This window comes from Camelus bactrianus, chromosome 3 (assembly GCF_048773025.1).
Source record: "Camelus bactrianus isolate YW-2024 breed Bactrian camel chromosome 3, ASM4877302v1, whole genome shotgun sequence".
In the NCBI taxonomy this organism is placed as follows: Eukaryota; Metazoa; Chordata; class Mammalia; order Artiodactyla; family Camelidae; genus Camelus; species Camelus bactrianus.
This window is the reverse complement of record NC_133541.1, coordinates 42103653-42128138: the sequence shown is the minus strand read 5'-3', so window position 1 is coordinate 42128138 and position 24486 is coordinate 42103653. Positions and strand designations below refer to the sequence as shown.

Sequence of the window (24486 nt, the reverse complement as noted above, 5' to 3'; positions counted from 1 at the left end):
ATACATCAAGTATGATTACATTTACATAAAAGTTCCCAAACACATGGCAGTGAACTATATGGATGTATCTGGTGCATACAGGTGCACATTCAAGTGGTAAGGCCATAAAGAAAGCAAGGAAATGATTCTACACAAAGTGAGGCTAGAGCTGATTCAGGGGCGAGTCTGAGGAGAGGGCTGTGATTGGGAAGAAATTCACAAGGCTTCTGTATGCCAGTCAAAGTTTTCTAATTCTACTAATTCTTCTCCTCCTCCCCTCCCCTCCTCTTTCTCCTCCTTTTTCACCATGGGTGGCAGTTACAAGGGGTGTTTACTCTTAGAACCATTCGTAAACTGTACATGTCACATTATCACCTTTTTATGCATATATTATCCTTCACAGTAAAGCACACCTAAAAAACCCACAGGTTACTATGCTAAATATTAAACACACACATGCATACATGTGTGTATATAATACATAGACTAAACTCTTTAAGCTTCAAGGAAAACAACAGGGTGATTCTATATTAGACTTCTCTTGTCACTCCCCTCCCTAATCGCTTCTGCTGAGCATATAAAACCAGAAACATACTTAAATGAAAGAGATAAGGGTTTAAAAGTACACCAAAATGTACTATTCCTTGTCATGAATGTTATTTGAGAGTTTGAAAGACTTATGTGGCTTTTTGGCTGATGGTGGAATTGTATGTATATATTTCCAGTCTCTCCTTTGTCTACTGATACAACTTACACATATAACTAAGCAGAAGCAATACTTGAGGAAAATGGGCATCTTCCTGTCCTTACAGCTGTGACACAGAAGAAGCTGTACTTTGATCTTACACCTACTGGCCTGCCCCTAAGTTTCCTTCTAACAGCATTGTTGATTCAAATCTTAGCACAAGTCTGCTTCTTTGAAGAGAAGGGAAAACAAAAACAAAAACAAAAAACAACCCAACAAAACCCTGAGCTAACCCAGCTGTATCCACCTATAAGTTATCTGACTTGAGTTAAGCCTTAACCAACCTATTTTTCTCCTGAATTAGTTGGGTACTAAATTACTGTCTTACCCTTTCATCTGCCCTGGATGAAACCTACAACATCACCTAAATACTGGTGATACAATATCCTCAAAACCTCTCTCAGCAATAATCCTGATACAAATCTTGGTTAACAGGCTGACAAGATCGAACTCTGACATATCACCTAAGATAGAAACTGGGTTGACCAACTGCCCACCCCTCTGCTCCAGAATACATTTTCTAAAAGGAGCACAGAAAAATCTGTACGGCAACTTTGTTCTCCTCTCTGGGATCATTATTATTGCATACCTTCTGGTAGATCAAAACCAATTTTACATTTAAGAAAACTCGAATCTGACCCATGTTCTTGGAAGTTAAATTTCACTTTTCAAAATCAGTACCACCACATAATATTTTGGTAGAAACAATGGAGAGGGCAATACAGTTCACTCTTGATCTTCCAAAGGTTTATCCACAGCATAGCTTACTTCAAGCAAACCTTGATCCAAAGTTTGATCCAACAATTCTGCTCAAGTCACATGTGATCAACACTCTATTTAATCTAATATCCAGAATTAAGGCCTTAAGGGCAAAATAATTATTTGCCTCTCTTCAGCCTAGCAAAGGTAAACACTGAATATAGATAGGCATCTCTTTTTGGGCTGGTGCTTTATTTCATCCTGAGTTATTAAATCCTCTTATTGTTGTTTTTTAAATAAGGAGACTCGGAATGAATTCTGCAAGGAGGAAACAAAAAAGACAGACATAGAGCAAGCTTATAATGGAGTTGAATTATCCTACCTAAGTTTTGTCTACATTATAGCTCACTCCTTGGCTCAAAAATACTATAGGTCAAAGAATATTTCCCCAAAGAGAATGATAAACAATGAGAACACGAATTAAAAGAGTGATAGACCATAACTGGTAACCCTGTTCCCTAAAATCACTGCTAAAAATGTGGTGACACTGAATTAGTTTCCCAAAATATCACTCACATTCAAAGACAAATTCTAAGACATTTCAAAATCAGATCTCATTATGTTGAAATTAGTGACCATTTGGCTTATATATACCATGGTTGCCCTCACTTATAATGAAATAAAAAACTGACATACAGTACACAGCTTTTTTTATGGAGCAGAAACAAATGTGTTCTGAGGCCAAATGTAAACTTCATATATTAAAAAAAATTTGAACAGAGGAGAGATAAAAATAATCCGCCTTACATTTCTGAGGAACTGGAATTCAAACTCAGGCCTTCTGAGTCTATGGCTGGTGTGATTTCAGCACACCACAGCTGTCCTTAGTTTCCCTGGTAACGACTTACCCAAAATCCTCATGTGAAAAAAGTGATTTTAGTAGGTAACTACAACATTTCAGTCTTTTGTTTTTAATTACACAACCATGCATTCTTATTTGTTTCTACCACCCCCTCCCAAACAATTACTTATAGAATAAAATGTGAGTTAAAAAACATGCATTTTCTAAGCAAACTGTTTCCCTAAAGGTTCACCTGAAAAATATTATGAGAAATTAGAAGGTCACAGCCATATGTCTGCCTTTTCTACTCCTCTGTGGTAGTCAGTGACCAGAGTGACATAACCAAAGCAAGAATAGGATCTAGAGCCTAAAATCGTATAGATGATTTTAATTGAACACTGGATCAGAAATTAAGTGTAAATGGTTTCTAAATAAATGTGGTTAAAATTAAATACTTATATCAAGAAGCTTAATTGTTAATTCATTAAAGTCAAGATCACACTTACTCATATAATTTCAGCCACCCAGCAACTTCAATTGTGATTTTATTTCCTTTAATTAATTTCTCTCAAGATACATACAAGCATATAGCAAAATCATTATTTTTATCAGGTTACACTATTAGCTTTAAAATTTTATAGGCCAGTATGGTAGTTATTTGTACAAATGCTGGAGTTCTAGTAAAGGGTGTCAACCATAAATTCACCATCTATGAGTAAACAGTTGCTGTCATGTTTAAAATCAAGCTTCCCTCAGGTTTTGGACAGCCAGTGATTGCTTAAATAAATAAGTAACGTGCTGTGCGGACATAGAAAATAAAATTTTAAATACTTATCTTTGTATCAAACTGTGTTAAACCAGGCAAATGAACAGTTCTCACTCAATGTAAAAACCCCCTCGAGTTAGATATTTTAAAGATGACCAAGTCAAAGAAGGAATTCTAAAACAACTGCTAAAAGCATGAAAAAACATGTCACCCTGGTGGATAAGAGTTTCACGAAATTAACTGTTTAAGAAGCTATCAGTGTATGAAAATGGAATAGAAAAGTCTGAAACACAAAACTTTGGCTATCAGGAAAAATTTCAACAAGTTAACAATCACTTTAGAAAAATTTGCAAGCAACCATTTTATATCCATCCATGGTCTTTGATTAATTGTTAATTGTCGCCTTTCGGTGACTCAAGTGCCTCTCATGCAGTGGCCTTGCTTAGGCTCAAAGTTGACTCAGCTGATGAAGCAGCAGGGCGGGTAGCCCAGGAGAAGCTGCAACTGGGTTTTCTTGAAATCACGAAGTAACAGAGTTGTCGAGATCAGTGGTTCTGAAGCTTGTCTGCACACTGGAATCACCTGGGGAGATAAAAACACTCCTGATACTCATGTCCCACCTCCAGAAAGTTTGATTTAATTGTCTGGGGTCTGGCCTGGGCTTTAGAAGTTTAAAAGAGATGTACAGGTGATTCTAACGTGTAGACAAATTTAGGAACAACTGTTCTATATTCTTTTATATTTTTAGCTTAAAAATTTTTTGACAAAATAGATTCATATTCATTTTCTCATACTTCCTATATCAGTCTCATGCCATTTTGGGAAATCCATGGAAGTACTACACGTTCTGGAATATTCTCACAATTGTAAATCCATGGAGGTAAACTAAGACCCAAAAGCAAAAGTACTACACAATGTAATTCAATTATTTATCATTGCCAAAAGGAGGAAAAAAGTGGGAAGAATAAAGGCAAGAATAAGCTATAGTTCATAAAATATTTCATGACCAGAATTACTAGTGTATAAATTTTTTTCCCCAAATCCAAGTCCTAGAAACTTTGTTTCCCAACCTAAAACCAGATAGAACACTGCCTACAATAATCTGGGTTAAAGTAATGATCTGGATTTGTGTGACCTATTCCAACTTTCCACTTTATCAGATGGAGCTGGAGCAGCTGCTGGAATGAGGAATAAGGAATTGGGTCTTACACATGAATAAACCTGTAGAGATACTAAGTTCATTAATGTTCTTGTTTGCAGGAATCAAAATGACTTAGAGGCAGCCAAGTTGAATTACAGGTTTGATTTACTTAGGAGATACATGCTATGCAGACATCAGCATTTTTTTTTTTTACACCAGCCTCAAGGCAGGCTTGACAACCAGCGTGCCATTCTGCCTTTCACAGTAAGATCCAGTTGTATTTCCCTGTGGCTTATCTGCTTCCTGTGGGGGCATATGAACTGTCCAGACTAGAAGGTAAGAAAGTAGTTTTGAAAGTTAAAAAGTTTATTAACAGTGAATAATGGGGACAGTAGATACCTTTCCTCCTTAAAAAAAAAAAAAAAAAAAAAAAAAAGGCACCCACAACAGGTGAGTAGATTGAAATTGGAAAGCATGTTACAGTGTCAGAGATTCTTAATAAGAACATATAACTTCACTCTGATACATGGGGTTAACATGCTTTAAATAGATTGAAGTACTGAGCTGAATGTATCACTCCTTTGAAATTAAAACAATGACCAGATCATAATGAGGGTATGCAGATGTCACCATATGAGCCTTTCCACTTCGTGACACAATGTAATCTCATGTCAGTTTAAAATTCTACTAATAGTTGGGCAAACCAAGTCATTACTCACGTTAAGTAGGAAGTGGGGCAAAGGCGCTCAAGGAGAAGCATGTGGTAAGTGAACTGTAACCAGTGGACAAAAATCAATGGTAAAATACAGCCTATATGGGTCAATTTTAAAGGTTTCTTTGGTTTAGTGAAATAGAATGCTTTCTAAAAGCCAATATAACCAATTCTCAAGATCTTCCTGGTCTTAGTGAAAGCTGACTGCAAATCACCAAAACACACAGAGAAAAACAGAGGCTATGTTCTCAATTATTTCCAAATACACAAAATAATCCACAAATATGTGCTCTTTTGGTAAGTGACTTGGCATTTGGTGTTCATTTCTAGTGCCAGCTGCAACCAGTTGTTTCTTCTGAGTCTTTAAACTTAGGTCTGAAACCAAACTGTTCATTTCCCCATCTTCTGCTTTTGCTTCCCCCATGTTTGCTGCCAAAGTTACAGTCTACCACCCACCCACACAATGGCCAAGCCAGAACCTGGGAGTCATCAGGGATTCCTCCTTTTGCATTTCAGTGCCTACCTCCAAGTCCTATCCATTATGTATCCTGTAAAAGCAAATTAATCCTCCTCTCCATCCCTTACACCGCCACCACATGTCATCTTCATCCTCACTGGTCTCTGTACCCCAATTTTGTGTTCTGCCAACATTCCCCTTACCATTCTGGAGTTTTTTCTGGAGCTCATATTACTCAAATGTGAACATACCAACTCCCTGCTTATTCTCTAACAACTCTGTGCCTTTACTCTTGTTTTTCTTTTGCCTGTAATGTTTCTCTCCCCACTTTCTTGCTAACTAGCTTTTTCTCTGTCAAGCCTTTTCTGGCTTTATCATGCTGAGCTAGGTGTTTCCTTTTCTGTGCTTCTTATACGTGCTTATACATGACTCTACTAGAGCATCTGCCACAGTGTTGACATTGTTTACATGTTGGTCTTCTTTCCTGGCCTGTGAATGAAGGGTGAACTCCATATCCCATTCAATATTATAGCACCTACACCTGGCACTCAGGAGGGCTTAATACACGGATTTAGGCTAAATCAGTGATTCTTCATCTACTCACTTGAATTACCTGGGGAATTTTAAAAATACTGAGGCCGTGGACCCCACCCCAGACCAATTCAAATTAAATTTTTGAGGGCAAAGCCCAGGCACCTGTACTTTTTAAAACTTCCTTGTTGATTCTAATGTTAGTGGTTGAAAACCACTGTGTTAAATTATTTATCAGGCAATGCTAGTTAAAGCTGTACCAAGAAAACACAAAGTTTGAGGGTCTTTTGTGAGTTTTTATTTTTTTAAAAGGACACTGTTTTAATAATCTATGGCTGAATAACAAATTACCCTCATATTTAGCAGCTTAAAATAACCAAAAATTATTATCTCACAGCTTCTCTCAGTCAGGAATCGGGGCATAGCAGAGCTCAGGTCTTCTCAGGAGACTGCATGCATGGCGTTAGCTGAGGCTGCCTCATTTCAAGGCTTGACAGTGAAGAAGAGCATGCAGTCAAGCCCACTTGTGTGGTTATGGAAGGATTCATTTCTTCACTGACTGTTGGCCAGAATCCCTCCCCAGTTCCTAGGCCTCCCTGTAGGGTAGCTAAGAGCTTGGGAACCTGTTTCCATTAAAGTGAGCAAGTGAGAGCCAAGAGAGGGTGAGCAAGATAGAAGCCAGAATCTTCCTATAACCTTATCTTGTAAGTGACATCCCATCACTTTTGCTGTACTCTGTTCATCAAAATCATGTTATTAGGTCTAGCCCAAACTCAATGGGAGAGAGTAATAGGGGCATGGATGCCAGGAAGTAGGTGTCATTGGGAGCCATCTTAGAAGCTGCCTACCACAGGTATTTAATGATACTTGGCTTAAAAATTAACCCATCTTAACATTAGAAGTATGCACATCATTGGTTTCCTTGTAAAACTGAACCAACCTGCTTTGACAGAGATGAACTAAAAGTAAACTGACAGGTGTATTTTCCAATAATAAACTTATATTTTTTGTTTTATTATCTAACTATAGATGCATTCATTTAATGCCATTTTCATGAGATGATATCAAGGCAGGTCAATTTGCATAACTCCAGCCCTCACGTGGTCCTGTGAGTTACGTCAGTGTGTTTTCCAAAGATTAAAAGTGCTTCTCTTTCATTTTCCAAACATCCTCCCAGTCATAAAAGTTCACAGAAAATAAGGCCACTTTAAGAATTTAAAGTACATTTTGTTTTTAGTGAAGGCAGGTAACAGCAAATCTAAAGGTAGAATACCAAGCAAAATAGGCAAATTAGCACAGACTTTATGCTGATTAAGAGTAATCAATTTTAAGTTCACCTCTCATTTTAGAGGGAAAAGCCAATGTATTGGACAACAATGAACACCAATTTTAATAACCAAACCTAAGCCCTCCTCAAAGATCCTATCAATACAAAAGACTGTTTTTGTCTTTGGACTACTTACCATTTAATGCCAAGATGGCAAGTTGAAATTGCTTAATATTTAGCAAGACTATACAAAGTAATAAAAGCAAAAAGAAATCTGTGTTAAGGCACAAATGACTGCATCCTTGAACCTGATGATGACAGCACATTTACATGAAATCCTAGACTCTTAATTTATACTCCAACTACAAAATACCATCTCCCAAAAATCAATTGGTTTTTGGTGCAGAGAGAAAGTGTTAGCCTTCCAGATGCCTTTAATAGCACTTTTTTCTTTGAATCATTTCCTATATATTTGTTCAAAAATATTAGTAGCTCATACAACCTGATGTGATTTTTTTTAAAAAGATATGATCATAATACAAGGTTATAAAACATATAACTGAGAAACTGTTGGGCAGAAATGACATCTGAACAATCTATGTAGTTTGCTTTTAGAAAAAACAGCACCTTTGAGGGGAAATCTGCCCTTTCCCTTAGCTGAGGTGGCAATTCTTCATGACATGATTATACTAAGACCTGGAAGATAAACTCATGATCAGCTACTATTACCCAACATAAACAATTCTGTGTCAAGCAGTGTGAATTATGGCAGACATGAGGATTAAAGCTAGTGACCTGGACTGCTGAAGCCCTCTAACCACTCATTCCCTGAGCCATCCAGTGTCATGGCCTAGACATGCTTATTTGGGGCTTAAACTTGCATTTATTAACCTTACTTAAAAGATGGCTTTTCAGTTGCCAAACTGAGAAGCTGGTTGCAAACAGATAGGTCATCTAAAAATCTAGGAAGTTTTTTTTTTTTGTCTCCCCGAAGTAGTATGAGTCAGCAATTCTAAAATTACCTTCCATGTAATCTAGCCTTGAGCAAATAAGTAAATATACTGAGGATAATGGTGGCCAGGTTTCTTTCTGTTGAGGGAGTTACAGATATGAAAAATGGAAGACTGCAAAGTAGCAGTAGACTGGAATTGAAGGTTTCAGTATAAACTTGCAGTTTTTAACAGACATAGAGATAAATATATTTATATGTATGTCTGTCTGTTGAGAGGAATTACAAGCAAGGACACATCAGCAGCAATGAGAAAATCTAGCACTCAGATCATGGTTCCTGAATACTATTCTCCATGAAAGAAAGCAGGGCTCCTTGAAGAAATGGTTGATTCCAGGGCTGGGGCAGGAAAAGTACAAGATGAGCTGGGAACATCTGGTTTTACCAAAAAGTAAGAAAGGGCTCAAAGAATGATGAGGACATGATACATCTGGGGCTTCTGACACACACATTCTGGCCCACTGGTCACATCTAGGACAATGAGAACACTGAAATAAATGATAATAATGGATTTTAATCTGTTAACTAAAAACTCATAAATCCATCTATTATAAATAAATAAATGAGGGAGAGAGGAAAACACTTCCTTTTATTAGAATGTCAATAAATATAGATGGAATGATGGAGTTAGAAAATTAGTCACTCAGTTAAATAGGCACTGGGAGAAGGGTCAGGTTTAAGTGTCCCATGGCCAAGTGTTCAATCTCTACAGGGCCCAATGATAGGCCAAGAGCTGTTTCTTAATGGGTATATAATTTCCTGCTGCAGGTGGCATGGCTGTGCTCTAGAATCCCAGGGGCCTGTGTTGATTCTTCCACTAGACTTGCCATGAATTGACACCACTAGGGTCTGCTGTATCATATGGTCCAAGTGTTAGTCAGGGCTTCTTGCACTGAAGCCTGGAATTGTGGCAGAACCCTTTTCTGCTCTGGGTCCCATTCAAAGCTGGCAGCCTTCCATGTCACCTGGTACATGAGCCAGAGCATTATTCCTAGTTGTAGAATGTGTTGACTCCAGAAGCAAAAGTGTCCTACTTCTTTCTTTGCACTAAAGGCTGCAAGAGACAGTAATTTGTCTTTCACTTTGGAGGGGGTATTCTGGCACTTCCCTGGCCACTGGACCTCTAAAAACTTCACTGAAGTGGCTGGACCCTGAATCTTCATAGTGTTTATCTCCCATCCTCTGGAGTGCATGTATCTTACCAAGGTCTTCAGCATACTGGCCACCTCTTGCTCATCTGTCCATTCAGCATGATGTTGTCAATAAAATGGACCAACGTAGTATACTGAGGGATATTTAAGTGGTCCATATTGCTTCACTTTATATTATGACTGAAGATGGAACAGGTAACATAGCTTTGAGGCAACACTCAGTCTCAGTGAGTATTGTTGACTATTCTTTGTGAATGTGAACTGTTTCTGATCCTCTTTTCCAACTGGAATGGGGAAAAAACCCATATTGCCAAATCAATCACATACCATGTATCTGAGCCCTTATGAATCTGTTCTAGCAATGAGTCCAACATGGAACAGCTGCTGTGATCAGGGTCATTACTTGGTTAAGTCAGCAGTAGTCTATAGTCATTCTCCAGGATCCATCTAGTTTCTTTAAGGGCCAGACTGGTAAATTAAAGAAACAGGACTGGGATTAGAACCCTGTATCCTTTTGGTCTTAAATGGTGGCACTATTCCTCAGCATTCCCCCAGGATATAATATTGTGCCTGATTTACTATCTGGGCAGGGGTGACAGGAAGTTTCAGAGGGTTCCATTTGGCAATCCCCATTATGGTAACTATTCTACCTCCAGACCAGGCATCCATTGCAGTAGTTACTCCAACTGTCACAAATAAAAATTCCAACTATGCACTTGGAGACTGGAAGATGATCACTGGGTGGGCCCACTCTGAGACTAACTTTAGCCAGAACATCTGGTCTGGTAGGCTGCCATTCTAACAGGAAGGCCATGATGTTGCTTTAGATCTCCCAATATAAACATCAATGCCGATCCTGTCAATAGTCCTCAAAATACCTGTTTATTCTTTCCCCAGGGTAGTCACTCAAATAGACGGCCAGAGTCCTTTTGGGGGAACTGCCATGTATTTCTTGCCATGGTGTGGTAGGTTTCTTTCTCCTAGGGACCCATTCATATATTCAGTTCTGTATCTGAAAATTGTCTTAGGTCTGGGAACTAAGCAAGGGATCATGACTTTCATTACAGCGACTGCCCTCAGCCTCCTGTTCCTCTAGTCTGGCCTTTTATGGTAATAGATGTTAATGAGCAGCCTTGTGGACTGCCCATCTATCTTACCCCTAGGGAGACATATTGTCTATTAGTTGTCTCCACAACTCCTCCTGGGTCAAGCTCCTTTGGCTGCAAGAATGACCTTGCCAGTTATTATGGTAATTGTGGCCTTCTAGCTTCTGGCAGTTAAGCACAACCACCTGGCCTCTATTTCTTCAGGGCTCTATTATTCCCATGGATGTTAATAAGCCAGCTCAGTGGCTGCTTCTCTTACTTCTCCTTCCCTGGCCTGCAAACTTCTTAGTGATGCTGATGCCTCTCTCACCACTGCTTTCCTGATGGCCTTGGATGAATGGTGTATCCTTTGGGTACTCTCATGAAGCATAATCCTCTGATGGGTCTTCTTGTCTTATCTGATATATACACTCCAGCATGCCCACTTTGCTTGGCCTCTTTGTTCCTTCCTCCACAGTCTGCCAGTACAACTCAGACATTTTTCACTTTGCTGAGAACTGGCTGCTTTTCCCGCCCTCACTTTCTAAAAGCCATCCCATTAGCAAGTTTTCTCAGACCATTGGGGTCTGACTTAGTCAGTGTGGGCTGCCAAAACAGAAGACCATAGACTGAGTGGCTTAAACAACAAACTTTTATTTCTCACAGTTCTGAAGGCAAGGAAGTCCAAGATCGAAGTGTTGGCAGATTTGGTGTCTGGTTAGAGCCCACTTCCTGGTTCACAAACAGCTGTCTCTGCAGTGTGTCTTCACATGGGTGGAAGGGACAAGTCCACTCTGAGGCCTCTTTAATCATTCCATTCATGAGGGCTCAACTTTCATGACCTGTCTCCCAGAGGCTTCACCTCCAAATCACATTGGGAATTAGGTTTAAACATACAAATTTTGGGGAGGCACATTCAGTTTATAGCAGGATCCTTGCTAGGGTGTTAAATCCTCCATACCTGAGAAACTGCCGCTTGCCAAGTCAACAAATTCTTATTCATCTAATCTAACATTCTCACCCTTTGAACATCTTTAAATTTCAGTCCCAGGAGTCCTCTCCTGATTCTGGCCAGTACAGGCCAATTAAACTGTGCAATTTTTTTGGCGGGGGGGGGGGGGTTGTCTCTTTCCTTCCTTATCAGACCCAGCATGTCCCAGCTGGGTTATGCTAGGATTTACCAGTTACTGGATTTGTTATTGGTTAGATATTGGCTTGGCAGCCAGGAAAGAAGGAGGTGGGCAGCGTAGAGAAGTAGGGCTAGTGCCTTGTGGGCAAGAGGCTTCTGCAGTATCTTCCAGCACAGCAAACATGCTAGCTCTCACTAAATAAAGATTACCTATCTGCCAGCCCTGACGGTCCAGAGGGAGTCTTAGGGGCATCCATCCAGATGACCCCATCCCATTGTTTAGGATCCTAGGTTTCCCCACCTTCACATTAACAGACCTGTCCTGGCTAAACATTCACTGCTCAAATGCCTCTGGAGCTAACTCTTCAGTCTGCAATTCAACTGAGTGTTGTCCTTCCACTACAGGTGATAAAGGCCTCTTTCAAGCTACCACAGAGGCTCTAAGGTCTCACACTTAGCTACTGCTTGTTAACAGCTGTTTCTTGTTTTCCTTCAGCAGTGCCCCAATACAACTTACAGTAATCAGCCAACTCTGTTGTCTTGGTAGGTATTACTCCTCCCATATTTTTCAAATACCTGTATAATCACACCTACAACAGTTCCCCTTCACTTGAACATTGTCTCAAGTCAACACTGGTGAAACCTTAACAATTAACCTGCAACCTTATGCCAGGGGTGATGAGTGCCCCACCTACCCACCAGGGTGGCATCTTCGGGCCAGGTAATGGATGAGCCTGTTCTGAATCCCAATTTTATCATCCCAGAAGCCAAGATGGAATTAAATGTGAAAGATTTTTATTAGAATATCTGAGAGAAAATGGGTAAGGAACTGGCAAGACTGTTGCAACAAGATACAAGTCTGACCCCAAGTGAAAGAGAAGAGGAAGATTAGGTGGACGTGTCCTATACTGCAATGTAGTCTAAGGAAGGCTTGGCAAGACAAGGGGAGTCCTTGAACCCTCACTGGCCATCAGAGGAGTCTTCTGTCTTGCAGAAATAGGCTGTAGTATCTCTTCTATGCTCAGTTGCTGAGCTGTGGAAGAAGCGAAGTCTCAGCACAAACGCAGTGATGGATTTCAGAGCACAGCAGCTGAGGCCCTCGGTCAATTATGTTCCTTGCAGTGGGAGTCTGCGAGGTGCCTTCTCATAGCCACCTCATCACCCTAGCAAGAGGCAGAGCTGGGATTTAAACCAGGTAGTTTGGTTCCAGTCTATACTGCCAACCACTGCATTAAGAAGGCATCTCTTAGAGCTGTAGAGGTCTGAAATAAATGGTCCTCTATCACGTCAAAAACTTATACAGCAGGTTGGTCCAGATTCGTAAGAACCGTTAAGCTCCTCTAGGAGTTTGTACTTAATTCTACAGACAGTAAAGCGGGGAGAGGGGCACATCACAGATTAATGTATGTGACTATATTCCATATGCATTGCATATACACTGGAATAATTTACAGACTTACGTGGAACTTTAGTTTCCTGTGGTATAAAAGGGTTTTGCAGTCTTGAAAACAGCTGCAACAATTCCTGGACTGCATATACAGTAAGATAATCATTAAGTGCTGACAAAACATTCAAATCTTTTAGGATATAAAAACTTGAAAAAAATGGACACAGACATTCATTTTCACTATTTATAATCATCACTCTTTATAAAATCTTACTGTGGTACATGGGATCAAAGATTCATTTAATTTTTACTATTCTATTACTAGTATTGAGAGTTATCTTCTACCATTTTTATGCAGACGTACTCTTTCACTTATCCATGTGTCAAATAGCCATTTACAGGCTAAATGTGGAACTTAACCACTATTTATAACACAATTCCCTGGGAATCTGTATAGGCTCCCAACAATCAACTTAACAAATGAATTCTATAGAATCCAACCTTTTATAAAAAGGAGGCTACATATTTATTCATTAACTAGTTGGTGTTGCAAAAAACAGATATTATTAATTCTATTTTATGGACACAGGAACCCAGGCACAGGAATATTAAATGATTTCTTTGGTCCACATAATAAGATCAAATATGAACCTAGAACTAGAGATTAAATCAGATTGTTATACACCTATATTAACAATACAAATCTACAATTGTCATATAGTCTTACAATAGACTATTCAAACCTAGAGATGAAAAGAATCTCAAGAGAACACTAGTGCAACTTTCTGTATAAAGGTAGGTATTATTATCTGCTTATTACAGAGAATGGAAAATTAGTTGATCAAGGTCAATTCTAAAAATGAAGGAAAACTCCAAATTCGAAGCCTCCAAAAACTTATCATATGCACCAGTATAATTTATTACACTTCCAGAGGAAATATGTGAATCAGAATGGGGTTTTTGGATTTCAGACTGCTTCACTTCCTGACTTAAAGCTTAAAAACATAAACTGTGAACTCAGCAAAAGCAATTTATGAATTTGGGACTAGGATATGTCTCTAAGTGATGGTTTAGGGAACTATATTTATAGCCTGGCACCAGTAAATTTTTGTTCACTTTTAAAACTGGATTCCAAATATACACATTATACTCTGAGGGCTATTAAAGGCAAAAACTAGTTTTTAGAATTAAACTTTGGGATTCAATTCCAAACAATGATTTCCTATGTTCCTTAGTTCCGAATGATACAATTATAGTGCAAGATTTTAAAATAAACATAAAAATTAAAAGCAGTGGAAGAATTTTACTAGCAAATAACTACTTGTTACATGTCAAACATCTTTGTAAAAGTTCTGGATTTCAAATACTTGATCTACAGGCAAACTATACTGTGCCTTTTTCACTAGGGGCTCGAGGTATCTTACTACATGAACATATACAATAATGAGAGGTATAGAATATTTGTCCTAGGATAAATACATTTTTTAAAAAATGAAAGGATGCAAGTCAGGATGAATGTTAGACACGAATTTCAAATTTGGCTCTTGAGCTTCCTGTCAAATCAAAGGTAAAATTCTTCCTATCAGAAAAGTGGCTTCCAAAACTTGTTTTAGAATTACATTCTAAAATATCTTACATGGGACTTTATATATATAAAGGGCACTGTATGACACAGAGGACAACATACCTGACAATACCATATAGCCAAAACAGTTATGTCTGAGATGGTTACTTCCAGTAGCTTGCTTAGGTGAAGGTGGAAAGTATCAAATTCAAGTGCTACTCAGTGAAGGTGATGCTACTAGGGGCTGCTTTTGCAATACACATGGTTTCTACACTGAAGGATTCTTACACATGAATCAATTTTCTCAGTAGGACAGCAACTCTTTAAAGGCTAGGAGATGCAGCACAGAAATTAAAGGTGACTTTTCATGGCTGATATAATTACATCATTTAGGGGTAAGCCTAATATTTAAACTTTGGGGTTCAGGAGGAAAGCCTAGTGTCTCTCATACTCTAACAGGACTGCAATCCAAGGCTTCAGAAGAATTTACTGGAAATTTTAACCTTCCAAAAGGGTGCTCTCTAATTATAGGGAATTAGTTTGCTGCATGTGCATGTATGCACAGTACATTCTGGAGATACAGAATTGTAAATAATTTCAGTGTTAAAAACACTCAATTTTCAGTATTATGTGAAAAGATTTCTATAAACTTCCTAAAGCAGCAATACAAATCACCCATACTGACAGTGCTCAAACACACTGAAATGTTTCTGAAATGTGCAGAAAGGGCCATGGGCAGCAAGGAATAAACAAAGAAGCAACTGCTATCTAGTATTTCTCTTGCAATCTGCATTGGGAATCATAAAGCCAGGAAATATCTAGAGAGGGCATCTAGTCTGCATATACGTTCTTACCCCATTTTCAAAGATCTCTATTTAGATCTCTAGTCTAGCTTGTTCTTATCTTGAATCTTAGCACCTACAGTCTAGGACTAATCCTTTTATCTTATCAATGAAGATGATGAATCACTCTGTTCCTTGAACATACTTTTACATACTTGGAAATCCTTAAGCAACTAGTTGTCTTCCATTAACAAGACAACCACAATTATTTTTATCTTTCCCCAAACATCTTACTTACTAACCTTTTAGACCCATTCTTCCGAGGGCATCCCTTATTACTTCCAGAACATACTACAAGACTTTGGTACTTTAACATGAGCTTCACAAATTCCTGGGATTTATATTATTTCATGATTCATTCAAACACCAACAGTGGCAGTGTTTTATCTTGGAACCAGTTACTCAAAACAATATTCTAGGTACTGTGGTAACTGATTTCATATAGCTTACATTCTCGTGGGAAAGAGTAAACAATAAACAGTAAACAAAATGTCAGACTTCAGTGCTGTGGGAAAAAAAAGTGACAGGGGTAGAAAGGGCTTCTGGGAGGAGGTATCACCTGATTTGAAACCTCTAGGAAGGCAGTGGCCTGCAAAGATGGAGAATAACAGTCCAAGCAATTTTTGGCTAAGGTAGGTTTCACTGGTTATTCTGCTTATATATACGAATATACATATTGAATTATATGATCTTTCACTGCTCCCTACTGAATCATCTTCTTATTTTGAAGACAATTTCTCTTTTAAAAGCTTTTCAGTACCTCCTTAATTGGTATATCCCATACAGTTTAAGAAGCATGCCTTTGAAACAAGTATTTCATAATAATATTAGCTAATTATTTAGTTTAGGATGTGTGTCTGCCAAATTATATTTAACAATGGGTGAAAAATAACAATATTCCAAAAAAAAAAAAAAGGTCTTTGTGTTGCTGGATAGGCCTGAATGAATTTTCCAGATGCTTTCTTTGTAGGCAAAATAGGCTGAAAGCAAACCGGCAGAGTATGACCCATCCAGAAAATGAGGCAGAAGGGAGGATAGAAGGTGGAGCGAATCACTGATGGGTTGGTCTAACAGTAGTGAAAGTGTCCAAGAGAGAAGCAGAAACTGACAGGTCTTGTATGTGGGATGAAGAAAACCTTTCATACCACATGAGCTCTGAGACATGCTGCCACCACCTGGGCAATAGGCAATTTTGAACTATGGGAAGATTTTAGTTGTGATTATTAGTTGATTAACAATTACAGAATACAAAATATACTTTAATTTTATGAAATCAGCATTTTGGTCTAGTATCTGGACATTAAAAAAAGAGCAGGGATTTTCTTGGCCAAATCTGTTTAGAATACTGCTCTACTTCTTTAAAGTCTCTGGTTCCTTATCTGTAAAATGGGTAAAAGATTACCATCCTGCAGGGTCATTTAATCTCAGGATTAGTGATAATATATGCGAAGCACTAGCCTAATACCTGGTACATAGTAAGTACTCAATAAATATGTATTATTTAAATGTATTATTCTGCAGTATGATCTTCTAAATACCACTAAGACCTGACTTAATTTTTTTTCACATAAATGTACCTATTAAGCAATGTATCTGCATTGTTTTAATGGAAGGTAAAAAACTCACAAAACTTAGAGAAGAAATCAATTTCATCAAAATAAATTATATGTGATGTTACTGCAGGGAAATAAGCACAAAATGTTCAGCAGGTGAGAAAGCTCTCAAAATCTTTAGGTAAGTCTAGATTATTGTAATATAATCTTATTCAGGCTTTACTCATTCATAATTTTGACATTGGTCAAGGTGAAAGGTAACTTTGTACCATCTAAAAGACTTTTTAAACCAACAAATGAAAGACTACGCCTTACCTTCTTAGGAGGAAAAAACAGAAATTTGTAAGGCTCCATTTTCAAAATATAATTGCAATATAGTAACTAGTGTGGATGGTGATGTGATATACTACAAAGGAATTATCCTTATGCAAAGACAAACCTTCCTTAATTAACAGTGCAAGGTTTAGTTAATTTGGTTAAAGTTACATGGACAGTAAGATTTTATTTCTTAAAAATAAATACAAGCAGACCTTATTTCCTTGTTAGTTTAAGTTGGTATTCTGAGAAACATTTGAGAGATAAAAGCCCAATTAAGGATCTTTCAAATAAAGAACAAGCCCTTAAGCAAACTGGCTGTGTTTCCATTAAATTCCTTATTCTGCTGCTGCTTATGAAGTTAGAAAAATGGCCAAATCCAGTCCAATCAACAGAATTTTCAAGCTGAAAGAACCTCAGAGATAACCTAGTAGCTTTCTACACACAAGAGAGGAAACAGGCTCAGAGTGACTTATCAGAGTATCAGATCAGCAGAGACAAGGTATGTAAATCTCAATTCACAAGCTAAGATTCCTCACTCTACAAAGTAGTCCGCTGCATCTGAACCAATCTTGACGCCACTTTTCATTAAGGCAACGCAGGTAGCAGTAGGGAGCTCTGCTGTGGTAATCCCCATGCTATTCCTGGGCTTGCAGCATGCCCCAGAACTGGAAGCTAGATCAGGAATATTAGACTGTGAAGGCCTGGTTTACACTAGAGCCAAAGAGCTACAGATGCTTCCTTCTTATGTGCCTTTCCTTCCAGCCTAAGACTGCTATGCATTCCACAAGGGATGCAGCAGAGCAAACTACTGGGGAGGCAGTGATTAGGAAAACTGTCTAACCATTATTAAAATAACACATACACATACTGGCCTCTGGAGTGAAGGATGTTAAAGTAAATTCTGACTCTCTCTTGGAAATACTATTTGGGCAAATTTTTAAAAATCACCGAGTCACCACCAGCAAGTCAGGTTTTCAGTACACACAATCCAGTGACTGAGCCTACTTTTTCTGGCTACTACAGGTACAGGCTAGGTCCACGCTGCACACGCTTTGAAACCATCATCCAAGTTTTCAAAGAAGAATCAGTAAGAAAACAACTGCTGCTAATACAACATACAAACATTAACATATGCCCAACAAACTGTATTTTAGATCATTAGATTATTTGCCAGAAGCCTGTTCCCTGGTAAATAATAGTTACTGTTGTTATACCTAAACTAGTTATACATGTCACAGCTTGTTCCTCAAAGAGAACATTCTATAGTCTTTCAAGAATAAAAACCTGCTTTATTTGGCACACAACACTGAAGAGGTCTTGCAACATTTGAAGAGGTAGTCAAACAGAGCAATTCAGTGCAAGGGATCACAAAATTTGATCACCAACCAAACCTGAATTAATCTCTCAGTTCCTGTAGATTAGAAGATAATATTAACTCATTCTTTCTGCTTGTTGACTTTTGCATCCCTTTATTTGTGTATTGAAAGAACAAGTACCTCTGTGGGAACTCTGTGCCCAGACAGCTTGATTATTTATCAAGTTTACTTTGGGCAAGTATCCATCATTCTCTTGTGAAATGAATGAGGTTCTTAAATTAAGCAAACAGCAAAAACCCCTCTTCACACAGAGGTTGCATTTTCCCTTAGTAATAAGGTTTAGTGGATACACCAAGGTCCAGCTGCTGATTTGTCTCCTCGACGTGAGGATTTAACTACTGTCCAACCAGAAGATGAGGGGCAAAGGGTGGGGTGTGAACCAGAGGAACTCACTAGAATCCTTTAGGAGTCGCTATGTGACCCTCACCTTGACTCTGGGCGGTTTGTGGGGACCAACTCCTTTCTCGCTGCCGCTCTTTGGTCGGAGTTTCCGGGGGTCGCGCACCTCACCCACCGGGGCTCTCCACCAACGGCCGGGCTCCTGCAGGGGAGGGGCTGTTCCCCTGCTGACTTCGGGGACAAAGGTAGGGGCCCTCAGCGCTTCCGGACCGGCCCCGGGGGGCCGCAGCCCACCCGCGCCTCGGCCAGGAGGCCACCCCGGCAGGAGGCGCAGGACGCGGGCTCCGAGCCAGAGAGCAGCCGGGCGCCGCCGCTCGCCCCGCGCGGCCTCACCTGCCGCTCCCCAGAAAGCCGCCGCCACCCAGCCCTCCCCGCGTCCTCGAAGTAGCCCGGTACTACACAGCAATGGCGCAGCCGGAAACTGGCCCCCCGACTTCCTCAGGCCCGATCCAGGCGAAGGCCGGCCAGTGGGCGGGTCGGGAAAGCCGCGGCTTCCGCCTTCCTGCTTCCGGCCTGGCGGTGAGTTGGGAGTAGGGGTCCGAGTGCCCCGTCCCGGGCGCGACGTAGGGGAGGCTGGTGGCGGCCGCTGCAGTGGTTTTGCCCCCGTACCCAGCGGAGGAGGTCACGGCGACGGGGGCGCCAGGTGTGGCGGGGACGACCCCGGATTCCCGGGGACCGCCCGCTCTGCGAGCTGCACCGGGCCCGCGCTCGCCAAGGCCGAGGGTCGGGTGAGCGTGACCCCGGGCCGGGCCGCAGGGTTGGGTGAGGAAGGAAGATTGAGAGAAGGGGAAACGCGAGGAGAGGAAGTGCGGGTGGCGGTGAAGTGCTATCAGCTGCAAGTTAAGGCGCCGCCTGGGTCTGGTCTGCAGGTCAAGTCCTGTCGACCCCTTTCAGAAGGAAGAAGCGTAGTATTTATTCTACGTGTGGGAGGCGCGTACCTTCGTGTCCGAAATTGAGGTGCGCGGGAAATGTGTCTTGTGGACGGTAACTCCTTTCTCTGTTGATGGCAGAAACTTTGCCATAACCAGATCCTTCACTTCCGCTTTGCTCTTTTATCGCAGAGTTCTTTTGCTTATCTCTGAATCTTGCAATAGTTAATTTATTAATGGGTTGGAGAAGCTGAAGGAACAGATGGATATTTGTAGAGCCTAGTCGCGACGTGTGTGGGTGTGGCGTACGAATGGTGAGGGGGAGGCTAGGATATTTGAGGATATCTTAGGCACTTCAATGTCTTCAGTTGAAAATGTGGAGGAATTGTAATAGGATATAATTAAAACCAGTGGTGGTAGTTTTATTTAGGTGATGGGACTGTGGGTGATTTATATTTTGTTTTGCGTATTTTTGATTTTTCTATAAATAATATAAATTGTATAATAGGGAGACAAAACCTTTGAAGAGTAAGACGGTGTTTGATTTTGCAATTGTATACTTAACCTTATAAACAAATCAATTGACGTTTTTAGTATAAAAAGTTAAAGATTTGGGAATGGATATGCTGTTAACATATCAGTGAGCTAACTTTTTATGTTAGTGAGCTTCGTAATTAATTTTATTGTTGAAATAAGTAATTTACTAAAATATTTGATCTTCAGTAATTAGGATTTTCTTACAGGGCATTTGCAATTGTGTAATTATTTCTTTCTTCAAATTAGAAATATATGTTAAATGTGTATAATGTGCCAGGCAGTTTTACATGTCATTTATAGATTGAATATAGAGAATTTAAAATTTTTCCATTTAAAATTGTATTACAATTATCCTTAGAGTTGTGACTTTAACTTTTTCTTTTATCTGTTGTTTTCAACCCACCATTATATAGAACTTAAGCCTTCTCTCAGAAGTGTATGGTGACCTAAAGAAGACAACCAACCAAGGGTCATATGAAATTGTGATTGGCTAATAATCCCAGGACAAAATTAGAGATCACTACTCAAGCATAAGGTAGATGATTTTTAAAATCCTAGCTGAAAATTTAAGTGACCGTATATATACCCATTCGTACACAGTATTCTAATTCTCCACTTTGAATAGAGATTGACAGAAATATGAGAGGTTGAAAAGCCTCTGGGGCAAAATAGAAACTGTCACTCAAATCTACAACATCCTCATTTGCCAGATGGCCCTCCCTTACCAACTCAAAATGGAACAAAATGCATGACACCTGTAATGGTTAATGTTCTCATTTATTAAATTTGTTCTCATTTACTAAATTATGTCCTCAAAGCTGAAAGAGGGCATAAAATAGCTGTCACCTTTTGCTTATTATCTCTTTGCATATAAATAGATATTATCATGGTTCCCATACTGTCTTATTTCCTTCCTGGAAACAGCCATCCGTTACCTCCTTTTCTCCAAGCATTTCACATACTCTGTGGCTTGTCCTTTTCAGACACCAAATTTGATGACTGTACTTTTGTTAATTAGTACTTAAGGGTACTAAGGCTATGTCAGAAAATGACAAACAGGATTCATCTATTTCCTGGAATGAGCACATAAAATTCAAGATTCTTATAAAACTCTGCTGGTAAATAAAGTGTGTCTTGAATATAGGAGTATGTGACAATGCATAGTCCTTATGACAGATTCCACATGGTTTTTACTTTTATCTTCTATACCTTAACACCTTTTAAGTGTCGCTCTTCTGGTTGTCCTTAGTTGAATTATTCTTTCCTACTGGAAATATTAGTTCTTATTAAAATATAAAAAAGTACTAATTAGTACTTTTTATAAACAAAAAAAACCTGTTGAGTGATAATGGACTTCTGAGTTAACTGATTGTATGATGTAACTTTTTCAAAATTTGATTAACTACATAGTCTTTTCTCTTGTTCTCTCCCTCCCCCCACCCCCCTTTTCCTAAGACCTCTACAAAGATGTTTGATATAAAGGCTTGGGCTGAGTATGTTGTGGAATGGGCTGCCAAGGACCCATACGGCTTCCTTACAACAGTTATTTTGGCCCTTACTCCATTGTTTCTTGCAAGTGCTGTACTGTCCTGGAAATTAGCCAAGATGATTGAGGCCAGGGAAAAGGAGCAAAAGAAGAAACAAAAACGTCAAGAAAACATCGCAAAAGCTAAACGACTGAAAAAGGACTGAAGGAATGAACAGGCTCTGCAGCCAGAGGAACATCATTTGGAAAATTATGCAGCTCTAGAAGGCTCCACTAAGGTTTCTTTTCTGGATCTTTGACAGTATTGTTTAGGAAACAAAGTCTGAGCATATGGATCATGTTAGCTCTCACCTGTACTGTAGCAACTTTTGGGCTTTGCTGTAGAAGTCTGTTGACAGTTAATTGTACACTGACATTGGTTATGCTACAGGTTCTTTATAATGGATCTAGTCATTTGCCTTTTTGCAGCTTATATAGTATAATGTGAACATCCTGTGGAGAAAAAGGACTTTAGATTATTTAGACTTTAGAACTCTACTCAAATAATGGCTTAAAATGGGGTCCTGCTCTGGACAAAGGAAATTATGAATGTAAAAATCAGAACTGTGCTGAGGTGAAAAGTGTGCTTTGGCTTAAAAGAGATACAGTATATTAATTACATCTATCATTATTGCTTATTTCTTGGAATAGAATCATTTCTGGCTTTCTCAAAGCAAAATAATATTCTTCAGTGAGTACTTCTCTATTTTCTGGATTTTTCTCATTTTAGCTTTTGAGATACTGGTAATTGACTAGACATTCTACATTTTTTAAAATCTAATTTTATAAAGAATTCTCTTATTATCTTGACTATGTAGAATACCATTTACTGGATACAACAATTTTTGTACTTATGAACACTGCCATTTTCTTAGAGGTGGCTTGAGTAGAGTAACACTATGATTTAAAGCTTGCAGTAAAAATGCCAAATCTTGTAGTACCTTGGAAACAGTTTATTCTCATTTGTGCTAAGTAGAAATGTGAAGTAGTTAAAATGTCTTATCAGGTAATTTGCTGATTATATAGATACCACCTTTGTTTTTCATTCCAGTGTTTGTTTTAAGTCATGTTGTGGTGATGTTCTGTACTTTTTGATCAAACAGGTTTACGGTGAAAATTAAAATTTCAAATTTTTTTTAAGGAACTTTTAAAGAATAACAGTTAAGTCATATTTCATAAGTGGTAAAGAAAAGGCTTAACATTTGGAAGAATTTTGTTTGGCCTAGTAGTAATTGGGTGAAAAGGTGTAAATTATGTCAAACTGAGAATATGTTATGATTAGAAATAAAGAGCTAAAGGATATTTCCTTTAGTTAAGTAATATAACTGGAACTTTTTACTCCTTAACATGGCTTTTATAAATGCATGGTTAATAATTTTATTTGCTGTCAGTAATGAATAGCTTATTAATGTTTTCCTCACTTCTGACAATGAATTTTAAATTACAAAAAATTGTCCAACAGCTTTCATTTAAAAATGAAACCAGATATTGAAATAAATTTGATACTTTTTTTTATAAAGAGGTCCCTGGGCTTTGTTTTTTTTGGTGAGGGGAGAACAATTCAATAATACAAGTTAGATATGTTACAGAAATTACTTTTCAAATGGTTATGAATTTCCTTTATAGGTAAGTATACAGTTGACCCCTGAACAACACAGGGGTTAGGGGCACTGGCTCTCCCTTGCAGTTGAAAATCCCTGTATAACTTATAGTAGGCCCTCCCCATATATTGTTCCTTTCTATATGCAGTTTCTCCGTATCTGCAATTCCAAGGTTCCTCTGTACTCACAGTTCCACATCCCTGGATTCAACCAACCCCGGATTGTGAAGTACTGTAGTATTTACTATGGAAAAAAAAATCTGTGCGTTAAGTGAACCCATGCAATTCAAACCTATGTTGTTCAAGGGTCAGCCGTACTCGTAAAAGTTCAGAGCATTGTTTCTCAAGTATGAGAACCTAAGGATCTCTGAGAATCTTTATGGACTGGTTTGAACAATATTTATTACTATTATTTTAGGTTGTCAGTTCCTACTTGGTGCCAGTGCACATGCTGCAGCTCCAGGCACTAAAATAATTTAGTGTTTAGTTGTGAATTAAGTTATTCAGGTGCTCTAGGATATGCTTTTTATGTTATTGAAATTAAAACAAAACTTAAGAGTTATCTACTAAAGCTATGGTTTCACTGTTCATTGTGAGAATTTAAAGGTATTTAACTAAAATATATTTTCCTGTACTTTGTTAGTCTTAATACAATTTTATGTTTGTTTGACATAGGCCATTTGTTGTTTCTTCAGCATTTTTCAACATCTGTGGAGCCTTTTTGTACATGTAGGATCAACAAGGTTTTACAATATTTGTGTCTGTTTGTGTGTGTTGTGGGAGAGGGGTATGTAAATTAGAGACTACAGATCTTCCTTGATTTACAGTGGGATTACCCTTTGCAAGTTGAAAATACTGTAAATTGAAAATGCATGTAATACTTAAGACCAAACCAACCAAACTTCATAGCTAAGCCCTAGCCTTATACCTGCTCAGAACACTTATATTAGCCTACAGTTGGGCAAAATCATCTAGAACAAAGCCTATTTTATAATAAAGTGTTT

At 38.7% G+C, this 24486-nt stretch overlaps 2 protein-coding genes across 5 annotated transcripts; one reads left to right on the top strand and one right to left on the bottom strand.

Moving 5' to 3' along the window:
* Nucleotides 1-11017: 11017 nt before the first annotated feature.
* LOC141575509 (uncharacterized) lies at nucleotides 11018-19973 on the bottom strand. Its single transcript, XM_074354863.1, has 4 exons — nucleotides 19890-19973; nucleotides 19584-19838; nucleotides 18980-19537; nucleotides 11018-12675 (listed from the first exon to the last, which is right to left on the bottom strand). Exons 1-4 carry the CDS (start codon nucleotides 19971-19973, stop codon nucleotides 12616-12618), a joined length of 957 nt encoding a protein of 318 aa, XP_074210964.1. The 3' UTR covers nucleotides 11018-12615.
* Nucleotides 19336-23401, top strand: SMIM15 (small integral membrane protein 15). Of its 4 annotated transcripts, none has more exons than XM_074358792.1 (3): nucleotides 19336-19470; nucleotides 20771-20892; nucleotides 21813-23401. In XM_074358792.1, the coding sequence occupies exon 3, from the start codon at nucleotides 21825-21827 to the stop codon at nucleotides 22047-22049; it is 225 nt and encodes a 74-aa protein (XP_074214893.1). In that variant the 5' UTR covers nucleotides 19336-19470; nucleotides 20771-20892; nucleotides 21813-21824; the 3' UTR covers nucleotides 22050-23401. The 4 variants fall into 4 exon arrangements, with proteins under 4 accessions (XP_074214893.1, XP_074214891.1, XP_045381063.1 ...); XM_074358790.1 differs by having other exon boundaries at nucleotides 19457-19594; XM_045525107.2 differs by lacking the exon at nucleotides 19336-19470 and adding an exon at nucleotides 19477-19679.
* The last annotated feature ends 1085 nt before the right edge of the window (nucleotides 23402-24486 follow it).